The 24,820-nt window shown below is 45.6% G+C and overlaps 1 protein-coding gene across 3 annotated transcripts in view; it reads right to left on the bottom strand.

Annotated features, from left to right (window-relative positions):
- Positions 1-816: 816 nt before the first annotated feature.
- The window catches only part of LOC119460907 (uncharacterized), a 60,640-nt gene continuing 36,636 nt past the window's right edge, over positions 817-24,820 (bottom strand). For all 3 annotated transcript variants that reach the window (XM_049672513.1, XM_049672512.1, XM_049672514.1), the window contains 7 exons: positions 16,592-16,774; positions 14,962-15,051; positions 11,513-11,608; positions 9,523-9,645; positions 7,753-7,887; positions 6,994-7,110; positions 817-1,481 (listed from right to left, as the gene is read on the bottom strand). In XM_049672513.1, coding sequence (XP_049528470.1) covers positions 1,368-1,481; positions 6,994-7,110; positions 7,753-7,887; positions 9,523-9,645; positions 11,513-11,608; positions 14,962-15,051; positions 16,592-16,774 — 858 coding nt within the window. In that variant the 3' untranslated portion in view covers positions 817-1,367. The remainder of the gene's footprint in view (positions 1,482-6,993; positions 7,111-7,752; positions 7,888-9,522; positions 9,646-11,512; positions 11,609-14,961; positions 15,052-16,591; positions 16,775-24,820) is intronic.

The raw sequence follows: 24,820 nt of genomic DNA, 5'->3' as shown, positions 1-24,820 counted from the left end.
TGCATAATAAACGTGCAACAAGCGTTCCGATGTGCGCAGAGGCACCGCTGCATGTCGGACGACGCGAGAGTTTAGGTTTATCGTTGTGTTCACGTTCAAGTATATTGAAGACCATTCCACAGCACGAGTGACTTGATATTTATTTGTAAAAAAAAATAATAATAAATGAAACTTTTCTGCCTCTAACACTTCGTTTGCATGAAGACGCCGTTTATGGCTCGCAGCGCCTAGAGCGGTAGCCACATGGGGCGAAAAAAAGAAAGAAATGCTTGTCTGTGTACCATCTTGAGCTCTAATCAAGAGCTGATGGCTTTCGAAATTAAAGATTACATGCTGAACCGTAAATGACGGAGGCCACATGCAGACGCGGTGGCGTCAGTGGCGTAGCCAGAAATTTTTTTCTGGGCAGTGGGGGGGCATATGTGCCCGTGTGACAGCTGCTTCGTCTGTCAAACAGCTATGGCTGCTAGCAGCGGCCATAACGAAATGGCGTAGAACGCAATTTCTCAAGAGTTTCTTGGTCCCAGCGTCAATGTCGGCGACGAAGTGGCATTCAGCAACCACGTATTTGTCGAAACGTGTCTCGTCGTGGTGTCGCTGCTGGTCTTTTCCGTGGGACGTATTTTCGACTCCACGAGGCGATTTATCACAGGAAAGCAGGGGAGGGTTGAAGGTTCGCTGCCCCCGCTGGTCGTTCGTAACAAGGCCTATCTGTGCCAAATGTGTACTATACGTACTTTCGCTATCTATTAAAGTTGAGTCTAGCTTCACCCAGAGTGTTGTGCATCAGTTTTGTCTACCTTGGACGACCGAATTCATGCAGCACACAATTAGCAAGACAGTTGTTAAGAGTGTTTTATTTTCAAAAAAAAAGTTATCTTGTTTCTAAATTTGAGCAAGAACAATATAGAAATAAGCCAAAATTGTATTCTAATGTCAGATCACCGGGGAACAAAATTTTAATGACGAAGCAGAAAAAAGTACACGAGATAACTTGGAAAAATAAGTTTAGCGCAATAACATGCATAGTTAAGCCATCATGTGTGCGAAGTAATTAGTTGCGCCTACACTGTGGCGCCGATTTGAACTGGCATTGACAATGTACAAGAGCGCCTTACTGCCACTACTTTAGTAATTGAGGTGACTTGATGGCTGAGCTTGAAGGTGGGTTGGTAAATCTTCCATGAACGGGCTGCAAGTGCCACTAATATATATATATATATATATTGCTGATGTTCTATTGGCCTATGAGAGATCGACGTCCTGACAAAGAGCCGTCAAATGAAGACGACTTATTCTAAACGAGACTCTTGTCAAAAGCGGGAGGCCATGTGTGATTCTCTCGCTTTTTAGAGCGGCACCTGCTGCTACTTGCTCTTCTCAGCATAGCAGGCACACCACGCCTGGTCTCCGTCGGCACCACGCTTGATCTTTGCCTCCCAACCCTGCTTCAAGTAGTTGAAGTCGTCGGCCGAGAATTCCTGTGGGCACAGCCAAATTGAACCGAAAATTATTTATCGTGCGAGGGACACAAAAGGCTTACATGCTAAGACGAACATCTGCAGTGATTACGTATGACGAATGTTTGAGCGATATCTTGCCATATATTGCTCTTGGAGACAGCTCTGGAGCTAAACCAGGTGTTCTCCGGCTAAACACTTTGTTGTTCTTCCAGCTCCGTTGCTTGTTTTATTATATTTGTTCACCGTTGCTGCTTTTAACAGCGAAACTGTTTAAGCAAGCCGTAATTTGTGGTTCATATCAAGAAATAAAAAGAAAATAAACTTTCTTCCCGAAGCCTGCGGGATTCGAGCCCGCGTACCCCCAGTTCCAAGGCGAGCGTCGTAACTACTAGGCTATTCAGCCACGCTTGCAGAGCATGTATTTATGCGAACCATATGACTGCGTTCGAGCGTCTTCGTCCACAGCTGGCGCGTCAGCACGCTCGTGCTCTGCGAGGTGAAGAGGTTTTGCACGCTATAAGAGCGAGCGAGAGAGAGATAGATAGATACGCATTCAGGGAACGGGTCTGCTGGAACGCGTTGTGGGCATTGCAACGCGGTGCCGGTGTTGCAAGCTACGCTATGCAACGCGCAGTGACGGCCGTAAGTCCGAGACGCGTGAAAATAAATTATCATCGTGAGTAATAAGATGAAAAGTTCGCGCATACTTCCGGAAAATGCTGGGCTACGATCACCCAGCTTCGCTGTTTCAAGCATTGCGTGGCCGAGTGCAAGGTTAAGCGTTTTTTTTTTTATGGTGACTTATTTTTCATTGTGAAATACAGCATTTTAAACTAGTTAAGGTATTTAAACTAAAATAAAGCATTCAGGAATCAAGTTTACAGCCTACCCCCCACCTCCGCAAGAGCAGATATCGTAATTTCTTAAACAGCCCCTGTTGGGGGCGTCTAAAAGCTGGCAAATATTTTTTTATTAGTTTATAGTTTAGTTTACGGTCGTAACTTTTACGTTAGTTTTGCAAAAGCTCTGTTCACAAATTAATGTTGAAAATAGAAAGGAAAAGTCAATCACCCGAATGTAGCACAAAGCTGGAAAGGCAACCCATGCGTGTTCCACGGAAAGAAAGCTTAGCACGTACTTCTTGAAAAATTCATCCCGGTACGGAGGCTCTAAATACATGGTGTTCTATGTACAATACGTAAGAAAAGTTAAATACTTCGTTATATCGAGAATTTCGTTATACAGTTAAACCTAGATATAACGAAATTCACAAATTCCCGATAAACTTCGTTATAAAGAGGATTTCGTTATATGCAGGTCCGGCACGAAAATTCTAAAAAGACACGCTTACCGTATTTACTCGATTCTAACGCGCCCTCGATTGTAACGCGCACCCATTTTCCGTTTTCGTCGAAGCACTCATCTTTGGAATGTCACACCAGGTACTGGATGCGTGGACGCGTGTCGTTTCGCGCAAGCGCGAGGCATCGGAAATGAAGAGCGAGCGTCACGATGGCGTCGTAGCGTCGTATAGTGTTACATTAGAACCCCGCTGTTACGTTCCCGGCTGTTACGTCGTTTTCGGCCGGTTCCGGCACAGCTCCCATAGAACCCAATGCATTGGTAACCCCGCTGTTGTGTCGCAACTGTGGGACCGTTCCCGCATCATACGTTGCGAACTGTCACCCCGCGCCGGCCCGAGCGGCCATTTTGACTTTTCATGTCACTTGGCTTGGTGGCTTGACGATGGCATTGGCCGCCCAAAGTGCCGGGGGCGACAACTATGACGTATTTTTCGGTTTCCGCCAGCAAAAGTATGGCCCTTGAGATCGTATTTGCTATCTACAGATGGTGTCTATGACGCGTTGTGGCTCTAAAATTGGTTTTGGCTCATATATGTTCCGTATAAAGTCCAAGGGCGATAACACAGTCGCCGCGCGCCGTATGCTGTATGTGCGAGTGAAAACGTGCGAGGGGAGCCGACGACCGTGTCTAAATCTCGCGCGCGCGAGAAAGAAAAGCAGGGAGGCAGCGCGCCTTCTTCCGAATGCGCTCGAGGCACCGGCGAGGGAGCGAGGAGGGAGGGATAGCGGGCGGCATTGTACTGTACTCTGGCATCAACTGCGTACTGCGCGGCGGCGCGCGGTCGCGCGGGCCGTATCTTGAAAGCGGTCTGCGTTGGGGCAGAGTCTAGGCAGTATAGGTGCGTCGGCGGTTCGTAGCTTTGTGCGTGCTGTGTGTTCTCGGCGTTCAGTTTGCATTGAAGCGATAGACAACAGCATGAAGGTCACTTCGCTCGCTTCTGCAGTGGCGCTTCCACACACCGCCAGCGTTTGTCAGCGCGTGTCCGTGCTCATCGAGTGTGATGTGTCACAGTGTCTGCCAGCGCGTCGGCAACATCAACTGGGAAAGGAGAGTGCCGGTTTGGCGGGCTAGGCCAGCTGCAGCAAGCGGCAGGATCAGGTTTGAATGAAGGGAGGGGGAAAGGTCACGCCCGCGGCGGCAAGATCGCCGGGTCGATGGATGCAGGCCCGCCTCGCACACGCTCGCACGCACGCACACGTGCGCTCGATTCGCATTCCGTCGCGTTGGAGAAGGTGCTTCCGGTTGCTGCTCGCGCAAAAATGACAAAATTTGGGGCGAAATCTTAAGGTTGTCGACGAGGAAAATTCGTTATTTCGAGGGGGTCTCCCGCTGCCACTTCGTTACGTAGAGGTCTCAAATACACGTGCTTCTATGGAGTAACGGCGGGGAAGAGAAAAACTTCGTTATATCCAGAAATTCGTTATATCGGTGTTCGTTATAAGCAGGTTTAACTGTATTGATGTTCGTTATATCGAGGTTTAACTGTACTTGAAAAATTCATCCCGGTCCAGAACTCGACGTCATTGCGAAGCTTTCTTTCTGAGGAACCTTAAGGCTTTCCTTTGTACCTTCGTTCTACTTTCAGTTAGGTCGACATTTTTTTGTTTCATCAAACATGCTCCACCTTGTGAGTCGCTACGTAGCTTTTCTTCAAAGCGATGCTCCGTACCCCCGCGGAGTGACGTGCGCACCATGTTAGCAAACATCGCGCCGAAATTTTATATCTGAGCAAAATAGTGCGGCGCGTCCATGGAGGAAGTAAAGGAAAAATGTATTTCCTTCCTTCATGGGCGCGACCCTACGTCCTTTGTCGCCGTATTGTCGGCGTAGTAATGTCGTTCTTTGCCAGCGGATGGCGCCACCGCCATGTTACCAATTCTTGCTGAGAATTAACTTTTAACCATTACATTTAGTATTTCAGTAATTTTCGAGACTTGGCGGCACTTCTACGCTGACAAAATTGAGCTGCGCAATGAGCCACTGTCGCCGCTCCCCACTCCTCCGTTTTGTTTCGTTGAATCCAACCCATGCAAACCCATCCCCCTTATGCTACTCTGGATCCTATCATATTGTCGGTTTCGCCATCTGGTCAGCTCTGATTGGACCAGAAGGCTGTTGCGGCTCTCTGACTGGCTCAAAATTTCGCCATTACAGAATTTATTACGGCGGAATTCGACGCAGTCCAGAATGGCGCTACTGGCCGGGGGCACTGCCTATAGTTGTGACGTTGAAAGAAGTGTCTGCGATTCCATAAGAGTTAGAAAAAAAAGACGCAGTTTCCCCTGAAAGGCGAAGCATCAATTGCGATAGCAAATTTGTAGAGAGCTATACGGAGTAATGATAGTAGCTTTATCAGCTGTATAAACTTCGACATGCAGCAGCACCGGCAACACGCAGAACTGTTGTCGACGCCGTCGGCGTTTTGCCCGCGTTCGCACAAAATGCGTGTGGCGTTGGTGACTGTTGCCGGAGCCTATGATATAAATAGGCACATGGTGCCGCACCTAAACGTCGCCTCCCCCCCCCCCCCCCCCAAGGCCTTTCGCGCGTCGGAAGAAGGCACGTTTGCTCTACATATATGGTGATTGTAAAGGAGGAAAGAGACGCCTACTTCTACAGCCCTTAAGGGAGCACGGCGCCGAACGCGCGTTTGTTCTCCGCCGTGCGTTCACTCCCCGTGAAAGCGCGCGTCCCTCGCGCCCTTTCACTCGCACATACAGCGTTCGGCGCGCGGCGACGATTTCATCTCCATTGACGTCATACGGAACCTCACGGCGACGGCGACGATGACGGCAACGCCGACGGCAGAAATCTGCTTTGGAGTGTCCATATAATTGCTATCGCAATAAAAATAAAAAATGTCACAGTTTCGCCCTAAGGGCGAAGCAATGAATGCGATAGCAACACAGCAATGTCATACGAAGTAAGGTGAGTGGCTTTGGTAGCAACAACACGCAGAACTGTTGTCGACGCCATCGGCGTTTTGCCCGCGTTAGCTCAAAATGCGTGCGGCGTTGGTGACTGTTGCTGGAGCCTCTGATATAAATAGGCACTTGGTGCCGCAGCTAAACGTCGCCTCCCTTCCCTCCCCCTCCCCCACGGCCTCTCGCGCGTCCGAAGAAGGCGCGTTTGCTCTACATATATGGTGATTGTAAAGGAGAAAAGAGACGCCTACTTCTGCAGCCCTTAAGCGAGCACGGCGCAGAACGCGCGTTTGTTCTCCGCCGTGCGTTCACTCCCCGTGAAAGACGCGCCCCTCGCGCCCTTTCACTCGCACATACAGCGTTCGGCGCGCGGCGACGATTTCATCTCCAAATGACGTCATACGGAACCTCACGGCGACGGCGACGGCGACGCCGACGGCAGAAATCTGCTTTTGAGTGTCCATATAATTGCTATCGCAATAAAAGAAGACGCAGATTTTGAAAAGCTTGAAATAGGACAGAGCGGCTGGTGTACAGGAATACCTCACTCTTAGATTTGCGTCATTTGCGGCTTATGTTGCCCCACAACGATAATCGTCATCACTCTTGCCCGCAATTCCTTTCTTAAACGCTTCGAGCCCGGTACTTCCAGGTCACGAACGGCGTGCGCGTTATCAGCGTGGCATAGCATTCGCGACAGGAAAGTACCAATCGCAGAGTTTTCAAGAAACGAAACGCAAGCAAGGCAGATAACGATTATTGTTCACTTTTAAAAATGTTAGCACCCTTTTGGGCTTATCTTGTCCCACAACGATGTATAATATATCAATGAAGGATTCGATATCACAGAATACGGCAGCAAAGGAGGCAAAAAAAAAAAAAAAAAATGAAGCACGAATGAAAGAAACGGGACTTGATACGGATGTGACACGGCGCACTTTTTATCACGATTGAGCCCAGTCGCGAATGGCTCATTTGCGTAAACTGCGGGAGGGAGCTAGCCGATCGCGGTCGACAATTTCTATCCGAATTGGGCTCAATCGCGATAAAAAGTGTGCCGTGTGGCACGGGTGACGTGCGACCGTGGACCGACCTTTTCAAAGTCGGACCGGCCTTTGCGCCGAAACAGCGACGAAGGCCAGTCGCGCAGCCAGAACGCCAGTAAAGGCCGTAGCCACTTCGAAATCGGTTTACGTCATACCAAGCAAAACGATTCCTCATATGTATATCTCGAGGGTTACCTTGAGAAAGTCGTCCTTGCTGCTCTCGAGCCTTTCCAGCTCCCGTCGGAGGTTCCCTACGGTTTCTTCGCTGATGTCCTCGGCCTGAACGTTCACGAACCCCGCCCTTTCCAGGAGCTGCGCATAACGACCGGTTCTGTCATGGTAGTTCGGTGCAGCAAGCTCATTTACAATATGTGTACCCTTTATGATCCATGATATATGTGCTACGTATGCAGGCTACGCAGACAAAAACTTCTAGAGCACTCAAGAATCTCTACCATCGTGCAAGTCTCGCGTGAAAGTAGAGAAAAATCTTTTTGGAGAGAGACGTACAATGTTTTCCCGAGCTATAATAAAAGAGAACTATCTTTTTTGGTGATCAGGGTGGTGCGTTTAGTCTTGCAGATAAGTTATTTGAGGTCATCGCGAGGTGCGGGTGTGCTGACCTCCGAGATCTAGGAGGTCTTGATCTATGCGCTTTGGTTGGACGCAATCACTGCCGCTCTATGCTGCTCGCCTTGGCGTGTTCCGGTAATACGGCATACGCTTATACAGCAGTTATGCTAAACCACTTGTTTTGCAAAGTTTTCGAGTGTCAGTGGACTGTGGCCGGTGTTTCACAGGTTACCTGTGAAACGGCGCATTCTGTCCTGCTAATTGCAGCCTGTTCTATACTTGCTATAGTTGTAACGGGATTGGCGATGGACAGGAATGCTCTAGCGTTACACCGTACAGACTGGTGCAGACGATTTCTGCAGGCATGCAGCGTATACATACCTGTCCGTATTGGGAGACGGTGAGAAGGTTGTATTGCCGCTGAGCCACGTATTTCTTGAATTCTTCCGAGTAGTCCTCCTTGTCTCCGCGGCAGTAGTCGGTGAAGAATATCCTACCTCCCGGTGCCAACCATTTCTGCGCGCAGAGTAACAGAAGTGGGAAAAATTAGAGACGAAGGTTTATACCTCGGAAGTTGTGATCTGAACTCGCAGGAACGGAGAAATCATACTGCTATACACAGCAGTACGTATTTTAAATCTGTATTTTATTTATATAATATTTTAAATCTGTATGCTTTCAATGAAAGAAATCTCAGAAAATCGGAAATTTAAGAAACAGAAGCGTCGTACGTGTTTACAACTCTAAATCGGCGGTAAGAAACATCGAGGTATGGTCGTACTAGGAATGTTTTGTAGCCGTCAGACGTTTTCAGTTGGATAACCCACACAGGTATTTTTCTCAGTATATTCTTCAATAGCTTGCGTAATGTATAGACCCTTTCTACGCTTACACGCACGGGACCCGAATGACTTTTCCGAGACCAAAATTTAAAACAAAGACCTTTATTCTTAAAGGTATGGTGCTGAAAACTGGTACATATATGTAATGTTATGTGCTTATTTCGAATATGAGGTCATTTTTTTGTTTATATCCTTGGTTCTAATTTAATGCAAGCTTCCTCGAATTATTTTCTGCAAAGCGTTGAAAAATAATAGTTCCTTAGATTTCGCTAAATAGGCTATGAATGGCCTCAGTATGATTCAAAGAATGCCGTAGAACCAACCTTATTGTTCAGCCCATCCTAGAGCAAAAGCTGCAAGATTTTAAAGTTAAGCACCACAACACAATCTTCCGAGTTTCTACTTCAAAATCTCGCCACGCTTGCTTCTAGAGTATATAGGCAGAGCAATGATGTTGATCTTGCAGTATTCCTTGAATCATACAGAAGCCATTGATACCCTGTTTAGAGAAATTTGAGCAACTTATATGTTGTGAATCTTTGCAGAAAAATTATTAAAGGAACCTTGCATAAAATTAGAACAGGTGAAATAAGCAAATATAGACCTCATATTCAAAATGCGCACATATTATTACATCATTGTACAAGTTCTCAGCACCATACCTCGTAAAATGTTGTTTTTTTTTTTTTTTTTTGGCCTGGAGCAGTACACTAAATTTGGTGGGTAACAATGACAACGCAGGTTACAATAGCCTATAAATACATAACTCTCCAGCTGGCACCTGTTTTGCTGCAGGTTTAGAATGTTTGGCAAATAAAGTTTACTGCTAAGTACAGTAAGAAATTAACTTACATGAGCTCGGCGCATGGGGCGCGTTTCTTATATTTGAACCCATAAAGAACATATATATTTAGTAAACAATGGGCCAATATGCTTCTTCTTTCTTGGCAAACTTGGGTGTCAAAAATGCGTGGCCGGAAGTTTTCTGGGATTATGAACACACTGCCCCCACAGCATGGATAAAAGGGTCTATATTTCATCAAAATGTGCTCATACATCTTCGCCTATCTAACGTATCTTGCCTTTCCGGGTTCGTTTTCTACACAAGACCAGTACATGCCTCACGCTAGAAGCTTCGCGCAAGCTTCTCTTTGGATGAAATAGAATATGCTCTGTATTCAAGGTTATACGGTTATACCATTTAGACTCGCTGCTTGCTTCAAGTGACAACTCAAGTAACCTCTACTGGCGGTGCCCACCGCCGAAGCGCTTGTGGTACCGCGGAGCGGCCAAACAATGCGTCACTCACATGGAAGAGCGCAAAAAGTGTGTCTTTGTCGGCGATGTGGAGAAGAGCGTCTCTGCTGTAGATGAGGTCGAAGCTGGCTTCGGGGAACTCCGATTTCGTGACGTCAGACATCTTGAACTGGATCTGTAGTGCATAGCAAGGAATGAGATTAAAATAAGGGGCGGTCGAACAGTGCAAAATTACGAAATGAACCTTTCAACTATCAAGGTGCGAAAACTTGGCCTAGAATTTGTTTATGATATAGGTCAAACATTTTGTTGAGCTGCCTGTTAAAGATATATATATATATATATATATATATATATATATATATATATATATATGTGTGTGTGTGTGTGTGTGTGTGTGTGTGTGTGTGTGTGTGTGTGTGTGTGTGTGTGTATGGTCTACGACTGGTGTTTGGTACTTCACTGCTTTGACAAGGTCACTGTGTGCTCTTGAGATGTGCCGTTGCAGAGATAAAACATAAGTGCTTGCTTAAACAAAGGCAACAATTCACGCAGTGGCGAGAATATGAACACCACGTGCACTAAGAAAAGCGATGAATCCTGCTGGTTTTGTCACCTGAACATCTGCTGCGCACGATCGACATTTTTGTGAATACCACTGCTAAACAGGTAGATAAATAGTTGCACATTTAAGGCACAGACTAATATTTGGATTTGTCCAGGTTGTGTAGATTTTCTTCTTTTTTTCTTGGGGGGGGGGGGGGGGGGGGTCAGCGATATTGCTGAGCTGCCAGTTATAAGGGTTAATTAAATACGAATATTTGAAAAATACAGGCTCCGAATAACTGAATTGAATACAGAATTTTTTTTTCTGCTTCTGTACATCTAAAAAGAAGCCATGCAGATGAAAGGCGGTACAAAATATTTCATTCAATATACGCACTACTATTTGGAAGCCTTTTCTACTGAGAAGCTTACAACCGAGCAGAAGTGTGTGCGAATATACGGAATATCGAATAGTCTTCTACAATTCGAAGGGTATTCGATTCGAGAACACGATCGACGTTAGAAATTTAGAATATCTGGCAAGGTCAAAAATAGTACGGGATACAAGTGTCATCTGTGTAAATGTTGCCGAATACTTAGACTTGCACACCTGTCGTAATTCCACCACAAGGATTCCCCCAGAGGGTTCCAGCATGCCTTGTCCACGTCTTTATTTTTACGGTCTTTTAATTTATTCCACGGCAGAAGGCATTGATGCTTTCCTAACGATTACGTTTTTTGCGAGCACACTAAGAAAATTTTATGCACGATTGCTTGTTTCCATCTAAATAAGTGTGTTTCATCTTTAGGCTGTCTGTAGATCGATCGATTTACATTATATTTGGTTCTTTCATATATCGATCGTCATGGCTGATCGCAACGTCGCAAGGTCACGCCACCAGCGCTGTTGGTTTCGGATACGTCATCCAGTACTCCTATATAGGGTACCCAGCTAACGTTAGCGAAGCTGTTAAAAGAGACGAAAAAAAAAAAAACCGCAGTCATCAGACTTCTGACGACCGCGAAGAAGGAACACACACATATGAATTCAATCTGTCAGCATCATAAAGTGATAAGAACATCTAATTAATAAAAACACATCTTGGGGTCTATTTGGTGCATATTTGTTAGCATGATTTAGAGAAAAAAACCCAACCAGAGATTGACATAATGTGCGCTTGTCCTGTCAGTGTGACCTGTGCTTTTCTTTCTTCTTTTTTTTGCGCAGACAATCATGATAACATCTAATTAATTCGCATGAAAGCGCGACAGGGTTGAAAGCGTTGGCTAGCTGACAGACGACTTATAGTAATCTAAGTCTATACTGTTGGGTTTGTTCAATATCGCCAGCAGACCTAATGTTAACCTAAACAAGCCGCTATGCTATGCTAATTCTCAGCTATGTTAAATCTTACAATATCCACATTCATTGTTTGCATAATGTTGACACGTGAATGTCCTACTGATTCATGGTGATACATACAACGAGCTCTTACCTTGTCTGCGAGGTGGGGCCTCTGGGCGAAGTGTTCGAGCGCTATGGACATCATGTTGACGGAAAGGTCCACTGCCACGATCCGCACGTCGTACTTCTGCATAAATAAAAACGGCGGTGACAGACGAGGCTTCATTAAAATGAACAAACGAATTATTCAAATAGGGTAGACCATGCTCAAACAGAACTCGAAGGTACAGAAAAAAAGAATAGTTCAGTCTATCAGAAGATGATCAGAAGTTTCGTTTATGCGAATGACGGAAAAATCGTTTAATTTCGAAAGCGTCGAGTGTTTTAATTTCCCTGCATTGAGACGCGAGGCAACGTGAATGCAGCAGAGCAGCCGCTAATGCCACGATAGCGCAACTAGCTGACAGATTGGCTTTTCTTGACTACTGATGCCAAAGCGCCAAATGGCTCATTGAGCGAAAAAGGCGGCGTCCGGCGTCTGTAGCAGGGAAACGGCACCTAACTTCCCATTGGCTGCGACGCCACGTCAAGAACGCTTCGACGGAGTTCCCATTGGCTGTAAGGCCACGGCACGAGCGTGCCTTGACGGAGAAGGGCGGGCAAAAGGGCATACACCTGCTGCCCCAGTAGCGCGCCAGGTGTTGCGTGAGGGGAGAGGGCATCGCCGCGTCGGTAACATGCGGCGTTGGTGCCGCAGCATGCTGCTGGCTACGGCAGCACGTACCGCTATGGTACATTACTCGCAGCGCAAAATTCGAAGGACCGCTCAGCGGCGTTTAATTTGGCATTAACACTTTCGCATTCACAACTCATAAGAAGTGCTTAGCTGTCCTCGGATTTTTTTTCTTTTTTTTTGAGGGGGGGGGGGGGGGGGGGGGGCATCACCATGCAATTAACATGTTTGTACGACCTACTGCTGTTTTATGTGAAGTGTGACGGCCGACGAGGTAGGTGCACTTTCGGTTCCAGTTCTGTTTAAGCGAAGTTCCTAAAAAGAAGCGTTCGGTTTAAATGAAGTTCGTTAGCATTGTTCCTACGGTTGGCCAACCAAAGTTGGTACCCTCGTCCCGTGTACTGTAGTCCACTGCAAGTTTTTACCATATTATTTTGTCCTTTATTACGAGGCAGCCAATCGGGCCGAGCTCCGGCTTGGCTATTTAAGTACACGTGAAATGGAGATATCAGCTAACTAGGCGACCGCTAAAAAGATTCGAGTGAAAATTGTTGCGTTTGAGCGTAAATGTGTATAACTGGATTCAAACAGAGTGTCGTGCTGCTCACAATACGTATTACATATGACTGATTTTGCAACGTCTTCCGTTTCATTGTCCTTGTATTTAGCGAATTAGGTTCATTTGAAGATATTCGAGAGCAATACCAATATTTTTAGGTCTTCTGCAACTGCCAATTTCATTTTTTTTTAGACACAACAAAATTTATTCAATTTGGTTCAGCTAGCTGTTGCTTTTGTAATGAGAACATGTCTGCGTTTCACATAACCTTGAATAGAAATATCGGAGTTAGGCTAGGGGTGCAATCTTGTGATGATTCTTTTGTTTGATTCTTCTTTTCTCTCTCTCTGGCTGTCTGTTGCGCCGCTGTCAATAATGGACGCAGTGGGGGCGTATGAGCCGGTGCAACACCTCCAGTGACGTAGTTACAATACACGCTGCTCGCGAGCATTTAGAGTGGGGCCAGCCGTTATTTCTCAATTCAAAATACAAGGGGTGGGCGAACATCTGGGGTATATATAGATAAGGGGTGACCGAATATATTAAAAAAGATTTGAATACAAATGGCATATTTCGAATCGAAGCATTCGATTATGGCCAAATATACTGCTTGACAACAATCATTGCAATGTCCTTGCCATGAAAAGAACACATGGTTATAGCCCACCGTCCGCTTTAACTGCCCGTTGTAATCCAACGAGGAACTGTGGCGACCTTTAGCATTTGGCAGATTTATAAACCGCACAGCGTAACTGACTTCCGTTCTTTCTCCGTGCTTATGAAAGAAAAATATTCAGTGTTCGATTTGAACATTTCACTATTCTAACAGCCCCTTTTCCCACTCAGAACCATGAGTACATCACCACAAATGTAAAGTTTAATCGCCTACACAATCTTCAGCTGTAGTTTGACCAAGCTTTAATCAATAGCCACCCTCTCCTTAAAACACCACGGTGCAGGCTGCGACATGCTATCCTACATATAGCACGTACCTAGCTGCGGTGTCATCCTTAAAGTTTTGCGCTTTCCACTGTTTTGCTTGCGCTGTAATCTGGCAATCAATGTAGCAGTAAACGCCAGTTCTGCTTTAAACAATATGTAGATGTTAGCCTTCTCTTTTTAATGCGACAAGTTTAAATGCAACCATTAAATTTCATTCATATCGGTTTAGCCGTTGCCTAAGGAGAGCTTTTTCTTCATTTCACACGTATTTTAATGCGGACATCAGGGATTTTATTCACATAAAAAGCTGTTACGCTAAGATTGTTCGTAAGAGCAAATTCCAGCCAATCTTGAAGCTGGACATATCATTAGTGAAGGCTGCCGGCCAACGGCACAAACATATCTTACTAACGAAAAGCTTTGTGAATGGGGCTCCAGAAGCCAAACGAAAGCCAATGCGAAGAAAGGTGCACCAATGTGCACACAGCCTCTGCGTTGGTTCTCATTTTGCAATGCTAGGAAGCATTGTAATGCTTCGTAGCATTGCAAAATTCTATAGAATGAGTAGTGGAGTAATGAATAAGACACACCTAAAAATAAAAAAGTCGCAGTTCGATTGCGATAGCAAATTAGTAGACAGCTATACAAAGTAAGGATAATAGTTTTTTGCGGCCGTATAAACTTGTAAACATTTGCTTACTAACTAAATTAACAAGCACGGTTTCACGCGCGCACAAGCAAACATGAACACATCTCACTCGATTACCGCGGAAACTCGCTGTCAAAACGCTGGAGTGAGGAAGCGTGGCAGCAGCGGCGGGCGAATTGGCTTTCGTGCTACCTCGCTTCAAGGCGAGCTAAACCGCGAAAACGCTGCATGGCGGATTCTGTCCCCATCGCAGATCGCTTTCAATATAAGGCTTGCGCGGCCCCGCCATACGCAGCAGCCGCCAGAGTAGACTTTACACGGAACATCACGGCGACGGCGACGGCAGAAATGCGCCTTAAGTGTCCATATATTTGCTATCGCAGTGAAAGAACAAATCAGGTGGTCGGGCGATATGCCGAATGGCATCGTCAGTTAACGATAACAAAGAAACGATTGATCTACGGAAGCGTATATGGCGTGACATGTATCGGCCCATAATTACTTGTTTAGCGCAAAAAACAACGGACACGTGAAAGACGACAGGACAAGGCGCTTGTCCTGTCGTCTTCACGTGTCCGTTGTTTTTTGCGCTAAACAAGTAATTATGGATTCGCACCAACTAGCCCGCCAACGAATTGTGATGTATCGGCCCCTCACCTCGGCCATGTAGAAGTCGTGGCCTCCGACGCCGCAGCCTACGTCCAGGATGCGGTCGCCATCCTTGACGCCGGCTTTCTTCACGCCCCACTGAGAGAAAATGAGAAAGTTTTGACATCATATATCTGAGGGCACCGGTCTCAGGCAGGTCTTTCTGGTTGCAGCTTACTACAGGTATGTAAACATGGTGATTTTTCTTTCATGATTGTCCATTTAAGAACATAAAATACAAAATTTATCGAAAAACACGCCAGAGAACAAGTTCGTAGCGTTCGCACTTCCGTATGAGCTGGTCCTGGAGAACAGCATAACGCGCTTCTTATTGTGTTACCGCGCGGCAGCCCGGTGTGGTGTTGCGCAGATGTGGTACCACGTGCGAGCCTGGTTTATGGCCCGTGTTGCTGAAAAAATAGTGTCGTAAACTTTCACTTTCGAAAACACTTGAGTAAACGAAGTTGAAACTGTGCGACGCGTCATTTTCTAACACGCTTGTCTCTTGTCCTGCTATACGCAGCCGTGATTTATGCTTCGACAACATTTAAAAAGCTCGGTGCAGACGAAATGTAATGATGACAAAAAATTAAAAAAAAAAACGTTGCTTGCTTGACGTCGGTTTAGTGGCAGACGTCATCTTAGCGAAGAGATTCTAAAACTTCGGGTTCCAGTGCACAAATTCTGAAACAAATACCGCTGCTCATTGCACTAAAAGCACGTGACGAGCGCTCACTGGTGGATCCAGGGGCTTCCCACTTCAGCGCTGACAAATTTGAGTGAACACCCCTTTTCCTCCCCCTTCGTTCTATTCAATGAAATCAAATCTGGGTCTTCAGCCCCTGGCAACACGTCGAATAATTTCTCGCCTTTCATTCTTTCATAAGCTGTATCCGAAATTCATGTCGCTATTACTTATCTCACCGTACTGATCATCAGCATAAAGTTACAACTTGAGCATGTAACACGACATGTCTTTTACACTAATTGCTTGCCACGTACGTCGAAATAATGGAATCAACTTCCCTCTGATATTTTTTCTATTAATAACAATGAAAATTTTCGAAAAGCACAAGCTAATACCGTATAATATCAAGCGTTTGTACGAACTAATGTTGGTTGTTTTTATGTTACTTATATTATGCCATGTTGAATTACTGTATTTAAAAAACTTTCAGCTAACATCGTATCATTAACAGTCATTCTGTATAAGCTCGTAATATATTTTATCCTATTTCTTGTGTGGCCCACTCCCCTCTACAATGCCGGGAGGCCTTGAGGGAAAATAAATAATTATTTGTTTTGGTGCGGATACCTCACCCTTTGATGCCACCTTGTATCCGTCATAGAGAGCCTTAATTCGAGCCTCCTGACCCTGTCGAATGTATAAGGTGGCGAACAGGGGCGCGGCTTAGTTCATAACTCGACCATTCTTATCGTCTGCAGTCTTCTTTCTTTTTTTTTTTTTTTTTTCTCTCAATATTCCATGTCCCTCCGCGTCAGAGCATCGGCTGTCGTGTGTCGAACGCCGGAGTGCCAGGTATACCGCCCAGAAACTTCGGCTCCAAAGCCAGGTCACATCGTGAAACGAAACGCGCATTTGCCAGCGCCGTACAAAGCCAAGCCGAGCCCACTTTACCTCAGTGGTGGATAGTCCACCCGTGCTGACGAAGGTGTTCCCGAAAATCCACTCGTAGAGGCGCACTCCGTTGCGCGAGTACTGCCGTTGGTCCAGGAACTCCTGGAAGCTGTTGAAGTCCTTGACCGCGTTGCGGAGCATCTTCTTGGCCAGGAAGCACACCTGGCACGGGTTCTGCTTGTGCTGCGGGTTTTAACACAACGCGTCATCTCAGAACCAACCGCACTGATGTGCTTTCACCAAGAGGTGGCACAGCGCGTATGCCTCAAGCATATTACTATACTACGGAAAACCATATATCGGTTTCCAGGGGCGAAAGACCAGCGAAGAAGGATTTATCACAGGGACAGTTAACTCCGATTTTTCTATACAAATATTCATTAAACGCGCGCAGATATGATGTCATTAAGCACCAGAGCTCTGAACCGATGTGTATGAAATGTGTTGCACTTATAGAAGACTAAGTTAAATTATGGTGACTGTTGCAAGCAGACTCATTAGTACCTCAGTACTGTTTTGCGGATATCGCGGAAATTTACGTTTATGAAAAGTGATGAAGACAGTTGAAAATGTATTCACTTTGCAACCAAAAAATATACAGGGTGTCCCAGCTAAAAGAAAACAATGCTTTAAAAACGACCGAGTGTGCTAGGGGGCTGAAACCAAATCAGTGGTGTTGAGAACCGCGCGGCCTAGTTTTGCAAAGTCAATTAGTATAACTCGTTACACAACTTTTTAAATAATGGCTTCACCAAGAAAGTGCCAATACGAAAGTTGCAGATCACATTTAAAAATGGCCAAGGGTTTCCAACTAAGTACCATTGATGGAGCGTCTTGTACTTGCCTTGAAAGAAAGCCCACGATGTATGCGCAAAATCAAGCGCGTTATCGCGCCACTATTTCTGCGCTGCCAGACGACCTATCAAGAAACGTAATCCACTTGTCGCTGCAGCGCTATCCGGGAGGAGTTTGGAGTTTCCGGTGGCCGCAAGATACGCGCCTGCAACTCTCGCCAGTAAGATGTGATCGCGAACGAATAGAAGAACATGACAATTGCATTTTCCTTCCCGGTTAAACAGTTCTTCTGCCAAAATTTACTCAAGCCCGAGCTTTTTGTTTTATTGCGATAGCAATTATATGGACACTCAAAAGCAGATTTCTGCCGTCGGCGTCGCCGTCGCCGTCGGCGTCGCCGTCGCCGTCGCCGTCGCCGTGAGGTTCCGTATGACGTCATTTGGAGATGAAATCGTCGCCGCGCGCCGAACGCTGTATGTGCGAGTGAAAGGGCGCGAGGGACGCGCTCTTTCACGGGGAGTGAACGCACGGCGGAGAACAAACGCGCGTTCCGCGCCGTGCTTGCTTAAGGGCTGCAGAAGTAGGCGTCTCTTTCCTCCTTTACAATCACCATATATGTAGAGCAAACGCGCCTTCTTCGGACGCGCGAGAGGCCGTGGGGGAGGGGGAGGGAAGGGAGGCGACGTTTAGCTGCGGCACCAAGTGCCTATTTATATCAGAGGCTCCAGCAACAGTCACCAACGCCGCACGCATTTTGAGCTAACGCGGGCAAAACGCCGATGGCGTCGACAACAGTTCTGCGTCTTTCTTTTTTTATCCCCTTGTGTGCTCGGGTTTCATTCCACAAGTGGATCGAATGATATGATTATGCCACGTCACGTCGAAGCACGACACACCTTCAACACTGCCGCTCGCTCTGTGCGCCCGATCACGACATGACACGCGAGTGAGTCTCGAAAAAAGGCATGCAAACAATGTCGTTTCCTGATCGGTCGTCTGGATGCGCTGAAATAGCGGCGCTATCACGCGGTTGTTTTTGTATTTCCAGCGCTTTCTTTAAGGGCAAGAACAAGAAGCCCCATCAATGATATATATTTGCAAACACTTCAGTCGGATATTTTTAAATGTGACCTATAACTTCCATATTGGCAGTTCCTTGCTGAATCTAATATTTAAAGAAATAAGAAATTAGTTTATACTATATAATAATTGACTTCGCAAAACGAAGAAAATACCGCAAGCAGAGTAGATCGCGCGAAGCTCAACACCACTGAGTTCGTTTCAGCCCGCTAGCACACTCCGTCGTTTTAAGACCTTGGTTACATTTAGCTGGCACACTCTGTATATCGAAATTCTGTAAACTATATTCGTCTAAAGCGGTAGATTCCATAATGCATAGCTTACAGTTTGCGTGAAATCGTTAATTTGGTTATGTGACATTTGCAAAGGTTATAATTATAATATGTGCAAATTATTGGTACATTCCAGAGCGGTGAATAGTGTACTGATTTTGCCTGTTTTTCACGTGCTAGTAAATGGAGTTTACAAAGTTGTGATTAGGGAAGTAGAGAGTCCATGCTTGTGCATCAAATGTCTGAAGTTTTTGAATTTTCGGCAAATGATATTTGCTTCAAATATTGACGGTCTAAATAAAACAAGAATGCATTACGGAGTCGGTATAACCTCACTTTTACTTTGAAATAAAACAAATTCGTTCAAATAAGTACTTCGGTGTCCAAAGGTAGAATTTCTGTGATCCACATGTATTTCAGTGCATCTATTTAAGCACATAAAAGTGGGGTAATATTTTTATACCGGGTTCAACACATCGGTTCAGAGCTCTGGTGCTTAATGACATCATATCTGCGGAGGCGCTTTCGATCGCGATCGAGCCCGCGATTCGGAATAAATTGTTTGACCGCGATGTCTCCTAAGCGCAAGCGCCGTATTAGGGCCAATCCCCATCCAGAAATTCGATCCAGAACGGGCTTGATCGCGATCAAAAATGGTCGGTGCGACTGAGGTATTACATCGGCATCCAATGAACTAATCAACGTGTGGATCGCTGCTTTTCTGAGCGAACACTAAAATCTACCGACTACTGAAAGCATACTTCGACTCAGACCAAAGAATTCTGCTAAAAATAGGAAAATTAAAAAGAGAGAATCATGTTTACAAATTTGTCACTCCACAATGAGAACAGGTATCGCAGTGCTGGGAACTACCTTTCTGAAATGTACCACTAACATGCGTATGTTGTTAACAGGACATTTGCAACGCTCACGTGAATAATGTAACGACTTCGCCTAAGCTGTGAATATATACCATTTTCCCCAGCTTCAGGCTCTTTGATATAGATACAGTTTACAAAATTTGGTTTTGCTGCTTTGTTGCAAACTTGGTGCTTATTTCTTTTTAAGTTACCGATTTTCAGCAAATCTGAAAAAGAAAAAAGAAGTGTGCAGAAACAATCAACGATGATCGTCAAAGAAGTGTCAGAAACACTGTCAATAAACCGTTGATCCGATTTAGACTTAAATTTGGTGAATTCAAGCGAGCTCAGATTTATATACCGACTGTAGGAAGCAGAATTTTGAATTATGGCCCAGAATATTTCAGAATTATCGTCGAATATAAATAAGCTAAAAAAAAAGAAACTGAAGCGCCAACTTACAAATCCGTAGATCTGTACCAAAACAGATATGGCAGTTTTGAAAACTGCACCTGTTAGAAGATCTAAAACAGACAAATGTGCTTTTTAACATGAAATTGGTATAATGTTTACGAGTGTCTTGCGAAAGCCCTACTCGCAAATTAGCGGTATCTTTTAGAGCGGTGTATGATACACCAATTTTGTCCACTTAAGATGTTTCAGTAGCTGATGTTTACAGAATTGTGATTTCGTGTTTTTTATGGCTGTGTTAGAGTTGTAAACTGATTCTTCATTTTTTATTTGTTTTTTAAATACGATTTTTTAAAAATTGGTGAAGACGCATGACCTCAAAGATCGGCGTACTACAACAGGTAGATGTCAAATTTTATTTTATTTTTAAATATGCAGCAAGCTTCACCAAAATCGGTGCAGTGGATGCCTAGAAAAATTGTCTCTTCGTCCATGCGTATTCAGATAGGAGCGCCTGAAGTAAATCTGAGGTAATTAAGAACGCTCTCGAGGTAATTAAGAGCACTCCTGTTTACACAGCCCCAAACACATAAGGTCGGTGATACGGCCACGACGACCATTGCTTTTTTAAAAAAGAAATTATTTGGCGTCGTACTGGCAGAAGACGAGAATCAGCTCATAACCTAGGAGCTTACACGTTGCCCTTCAGATAAGCCGACAAGAAAAATAAGAGATGTGAAGAGAGGCTGTCGTCGCCGCGTGGTCGTCAACAAAGCCGTCTGTATAGCCCATTGCATAGCCTGCTAGCCATAGCCATAGCCATAGTCATAGTCATAGTTGCATAGTCATAGTTTTTGCTACACGACTATTCCAGCAGTCTGTACTATTCGCGGAGGCAAGACAATCATAACAGGAAAGAGTTGCAAACGAGAAATGTACGCAACTGAGAGACGAGCAAAGGCCGAAGTGCAAGCGTCAAGCGAATGAATCACCTTGACGACGCGCCGACGACGGTGCGACCAATGGCAGAGCGGAGCGTTCCGAAACTGGCTCTCCGTCCAGACGACGAGATAGGAGTGTTAGGCGCCTGTGCGGTAGACGAAAAGAGGTCGCAACGAGCAATTTCTAAACCGCCAGCCCGCAGAACAAACTTGCCAAGTTAGATCCGGAGGAATGGGGAGCTGCGATTGGCTGTGGGGAAGCCACCGCTGTCAGCCCAGATAAACAAACGCAGACAAGATTAGTGGAGTTGGAGGCAGGGAAGGCACAGGTCCTCCGCCAGGTTTAGAAAGCTTAGTCGCCCGCTTTTCATGGGCACACGATGCTGTGTGCGAGTTCACGGATATCTCCACCGCCTCCCTTTCCCTCCGCATGTCCTTTCTTCAAAGGCCAAAACAAAACAAAAAGGAAACTTGCAGTCCATTGTTACAACCAACAAAGCACTACTCGGCAAAAGGGAAAAGTGAAGTGCAGCGTCTTATCCTTATCATACGTGGCCGACGCAATATCTTTTGGACAAGCGAGGTGGTGACGGGATACTGCGGAGCTATCTCCAGCGCAGACGATACCTATCTTATATGTGATCGAAGACCAGCGTAAACACACATCGTGCAGTGACTCCTAGTGCGAGAAGCCGAAGGTCACATAAATGCGATCGCGCAATCTCTCAATCAACATGACTATCTTTATCTAGACTTCCTTTTAAGAGTCTGATGGCGAGATGCTGTGCGTGATCCGTATCGACCGGCAATTTCAAATCAGGTGACAGAAACGTGGCAGTCGTCGTCAGCACTGCAGAAGTGGCAAAAATGTCATGCGTTCCGCTGCAGCGATAAGCGACAACGTGACGTCAGCGCTCACGCGGTTCAGGAACCCCGGAGGCCGGAGTGGCGCGCATTCCGTAAAACGCATTCCACTAGCCAGAATGCGATATGCGATATGAAGTGTTCTCGCGAAAACAACAATGAGCACTTCTGAAATGCTCGCTGGCTTTCGTTGCTGGCTTAGGAAAAAAAAACACTATCGACAAGAGCTACGTTTGAACTTGGCCTGTCCTCGATGCAGATTGGCCGAATTGTCTCCTGATCCTATATGGATAGTTTTTGCCATCACAATGATCTTTCTAACCGAATTGTTCGGTTCGAATAAAAGTTCGATGCAGACTGCTCCGCTCACTAGATGCCAAACATGATGGTTATCTTTCTAGCCCAAGTGGTTCGAAAGTTTTGATCGTTTTGATTAGGGGTGTCCGAATATTTGAAATTTCGAATACTAATCATACGTACAGTCCTCCCTATTTGATTTGTATTCATTCATATTGACTATTCGAGATTGTAGAATACTTGTTTCTGATATAATTTGAGGAATAACAGCAGTTATTTCAGTCTACAGGGAGAAATATTGATAGAACTAATGACTGTTTCGAATGGTTATGCTGCTCCATATAGAGCTGCGGTTACGCAGAGACGTCAAGCCTTGAGTAAACGAATGGAATAGATAACTTCCGCTCAATACTTTCCTCTCATGCAGTGAGAATGCCTCACTTTTACGCCGCCTATATGAATTGTGCATTTAGTTATATGTTAGTTCGGCTAACCTAGTTATTTCGCCAGTTTAACCATGTGTACACACCTTTATATGTGTACATATGAAGGTGCACCGTGCTGTAGTATTTCACTTTAATCCTTCAACGAGCACAACGCTTTATGCATGTGTGGTGCCGTGCTGTTCTTTTGTTTTATTACTATCATCGTATGGTGCATCAGGTAGAATCACCTTGCAGTTGTGAACGGCATTACACGTATCAAATTATGTAGATAACTTTTCTTTTACCAAACGGGTTCCACGCAACTTTTATATTTCGATTTGTTTAGAAATAAAAAAAGAAATAAACATTCGACATTCGAAGGTCATTTTTCTCAAATATTCGATTCGATTCGGAAATTTCGTTTATCGGATCATTGAGACACTTTTGACGCAGCGCAGAGGATAGATATGTGTCAGTAGTTGGTTAGTGCACATTCAGCACCCGATTTATGTGCGGGCACTACCCATGCTATCTTCCAAGCATAGGAAGCGTACTATAGTTTTGATGCATTTTTCATTTTCACGTATAATTTTTTTTACGCGCAAGCGTAAATTGCTAGGCGCACTGAGCGCCGTCGAAGGGTAGTGTGAAGCCGCGAAGGAAGCGGAGGAGGAAGGCGCCTGGAGGTGAAGAAGAAACTCGCATGCCGGGGAAAGTACGAAGGAGCGCGCTGAGCGCACTAGAGTTACTCGTATATGCTGCCTTCAGGGAGCTCCCTAAAGAGAGCCTATTGACCCTTTTCGCGGAGCAGTTTGTTTTAAAGAAACGAGATGGCGCTCACGGCGGCGCGCCATACCTCTCCTCAGCGACCGCGCACGAATACGAAACCATTACCGCTTCTACCTTGCTTCTGTGCGATCAGCTGTCGGAAATGCAACTGAGTTTTCGCTAACACACTGTGCTCCAATCATGCTAGATTGAATCATGTGGATTGAAGACGTGTGCAATAGTTGGCTGTAAAAATAGTTCATGACTGGCATATTAAGGAATGTAATGAATCTGTGTGGCCAAGTTCGCGGACCGCTGCTGCAACTGTACGAACGTGTTACCGGAACTTCGTGATGTACGGCTTTCCTCGAGGATATAGAAATTTGCTCATCCGCCAGCCTTGTATTGCTAACCTTCAAAGAAAGGGCTTCATCCCCAGAACGTCGGCAAGAGTGAGTACCACTCGTTAAATAACGACAAAGGGAGTAGCGCCGCTTCCTGACATAGTAAGTTTCGCGCACGTTATCTATACACATCTGTTCCAAATGTCAGGAAAACTTACACCTACTCTATCGCCGACGTATCAAGAATAAGTGAATGGGCGCACACTTGAATATATGCGCACTGCGTGTATACGCACAATAAATGACGGACGAATTCGTCATTTATTCGTGCGCCCTATGGCGCACGAATGGTTGAAGCTGAATGTTTTGTGACGGTCCACAAGAGTAAGCGAGTTACTAGCTGCAATATATATTTGCTACAAGGTATTAGAATGTACAAAACAGCTACGTTTCAGGCCTTCTGCGCAGCAAGAACAAATCTATCGGAACTGAGCACACCCGCGAGCGATTAGGCAGAAAATAATCAGATAGTGGCCGCACCGAGGAACTTCACTGAGTCAGAAACTGACAAGCCATTGCTTCAAAATATTTGCCGAATAAAGAACTAAGAGCAAAACACACTAATCCTGACTGAATTCATAATCGGAAAGCTTGGAATACATATTTAGCCCCGCTTTTAGAACAAGCACCATATACGCTGCTTGCGCCGTTTGGACATAGCTTAATCAGCTCCGAAAGCGCTTTTGCATGTTCTCTGAAGCTGTGATCAAAGCTTCGTGTCGTCCACCTTGTCACCGTCTACGATATCTCCGAAAAAAAGAGGTTTTCTAAGCCGCGCCGGCGTCATACACTTCCATTGTAAACATGGAGGCAACGGAGGCAGTTGAGGCAAGCAATGGACGCGTCACCACGTGATCAAACATGGCAGCACCCACGGGATCGCCGCGAAAAGGGTCAATACAGTAACTTTAGAGCGCGCGGCAAACCAACGCCATCTAGAGGAAAGCGTAGGTGGCGATGATCGAAGCTGGGGAAGGAGAAAAGAGGCGAAGCTTCGCATAGGCGGAGTGTAAGCGGAGGCGCGCTGGGTTGACCTCCTCTGGCAGTTGCTACGGGTGCTTTGTGCGGAATGGACGTACCGGTGAGCTGACGATGGCGGCTCAATCTCGCGC

This window comes from Dermacentor silvarum, chromosome 8 (assembly GCF_013339745.2).
Source record: "Dermacentor silvarum isolate Dsil-2018 chromosome 8, BIME_Dsil_1.4, whole genome shotgun sequence".
Classification (NCBI taxonomy): Eukaryota; Metazoa; Arthropoda; class Arachnida; order Ixodida; family Ixodidae; genus Dermacentor; species Dermacentor silvarum.
This window is presented reverse-complemented; position numbering and strand designations above follow the sequence as displayed.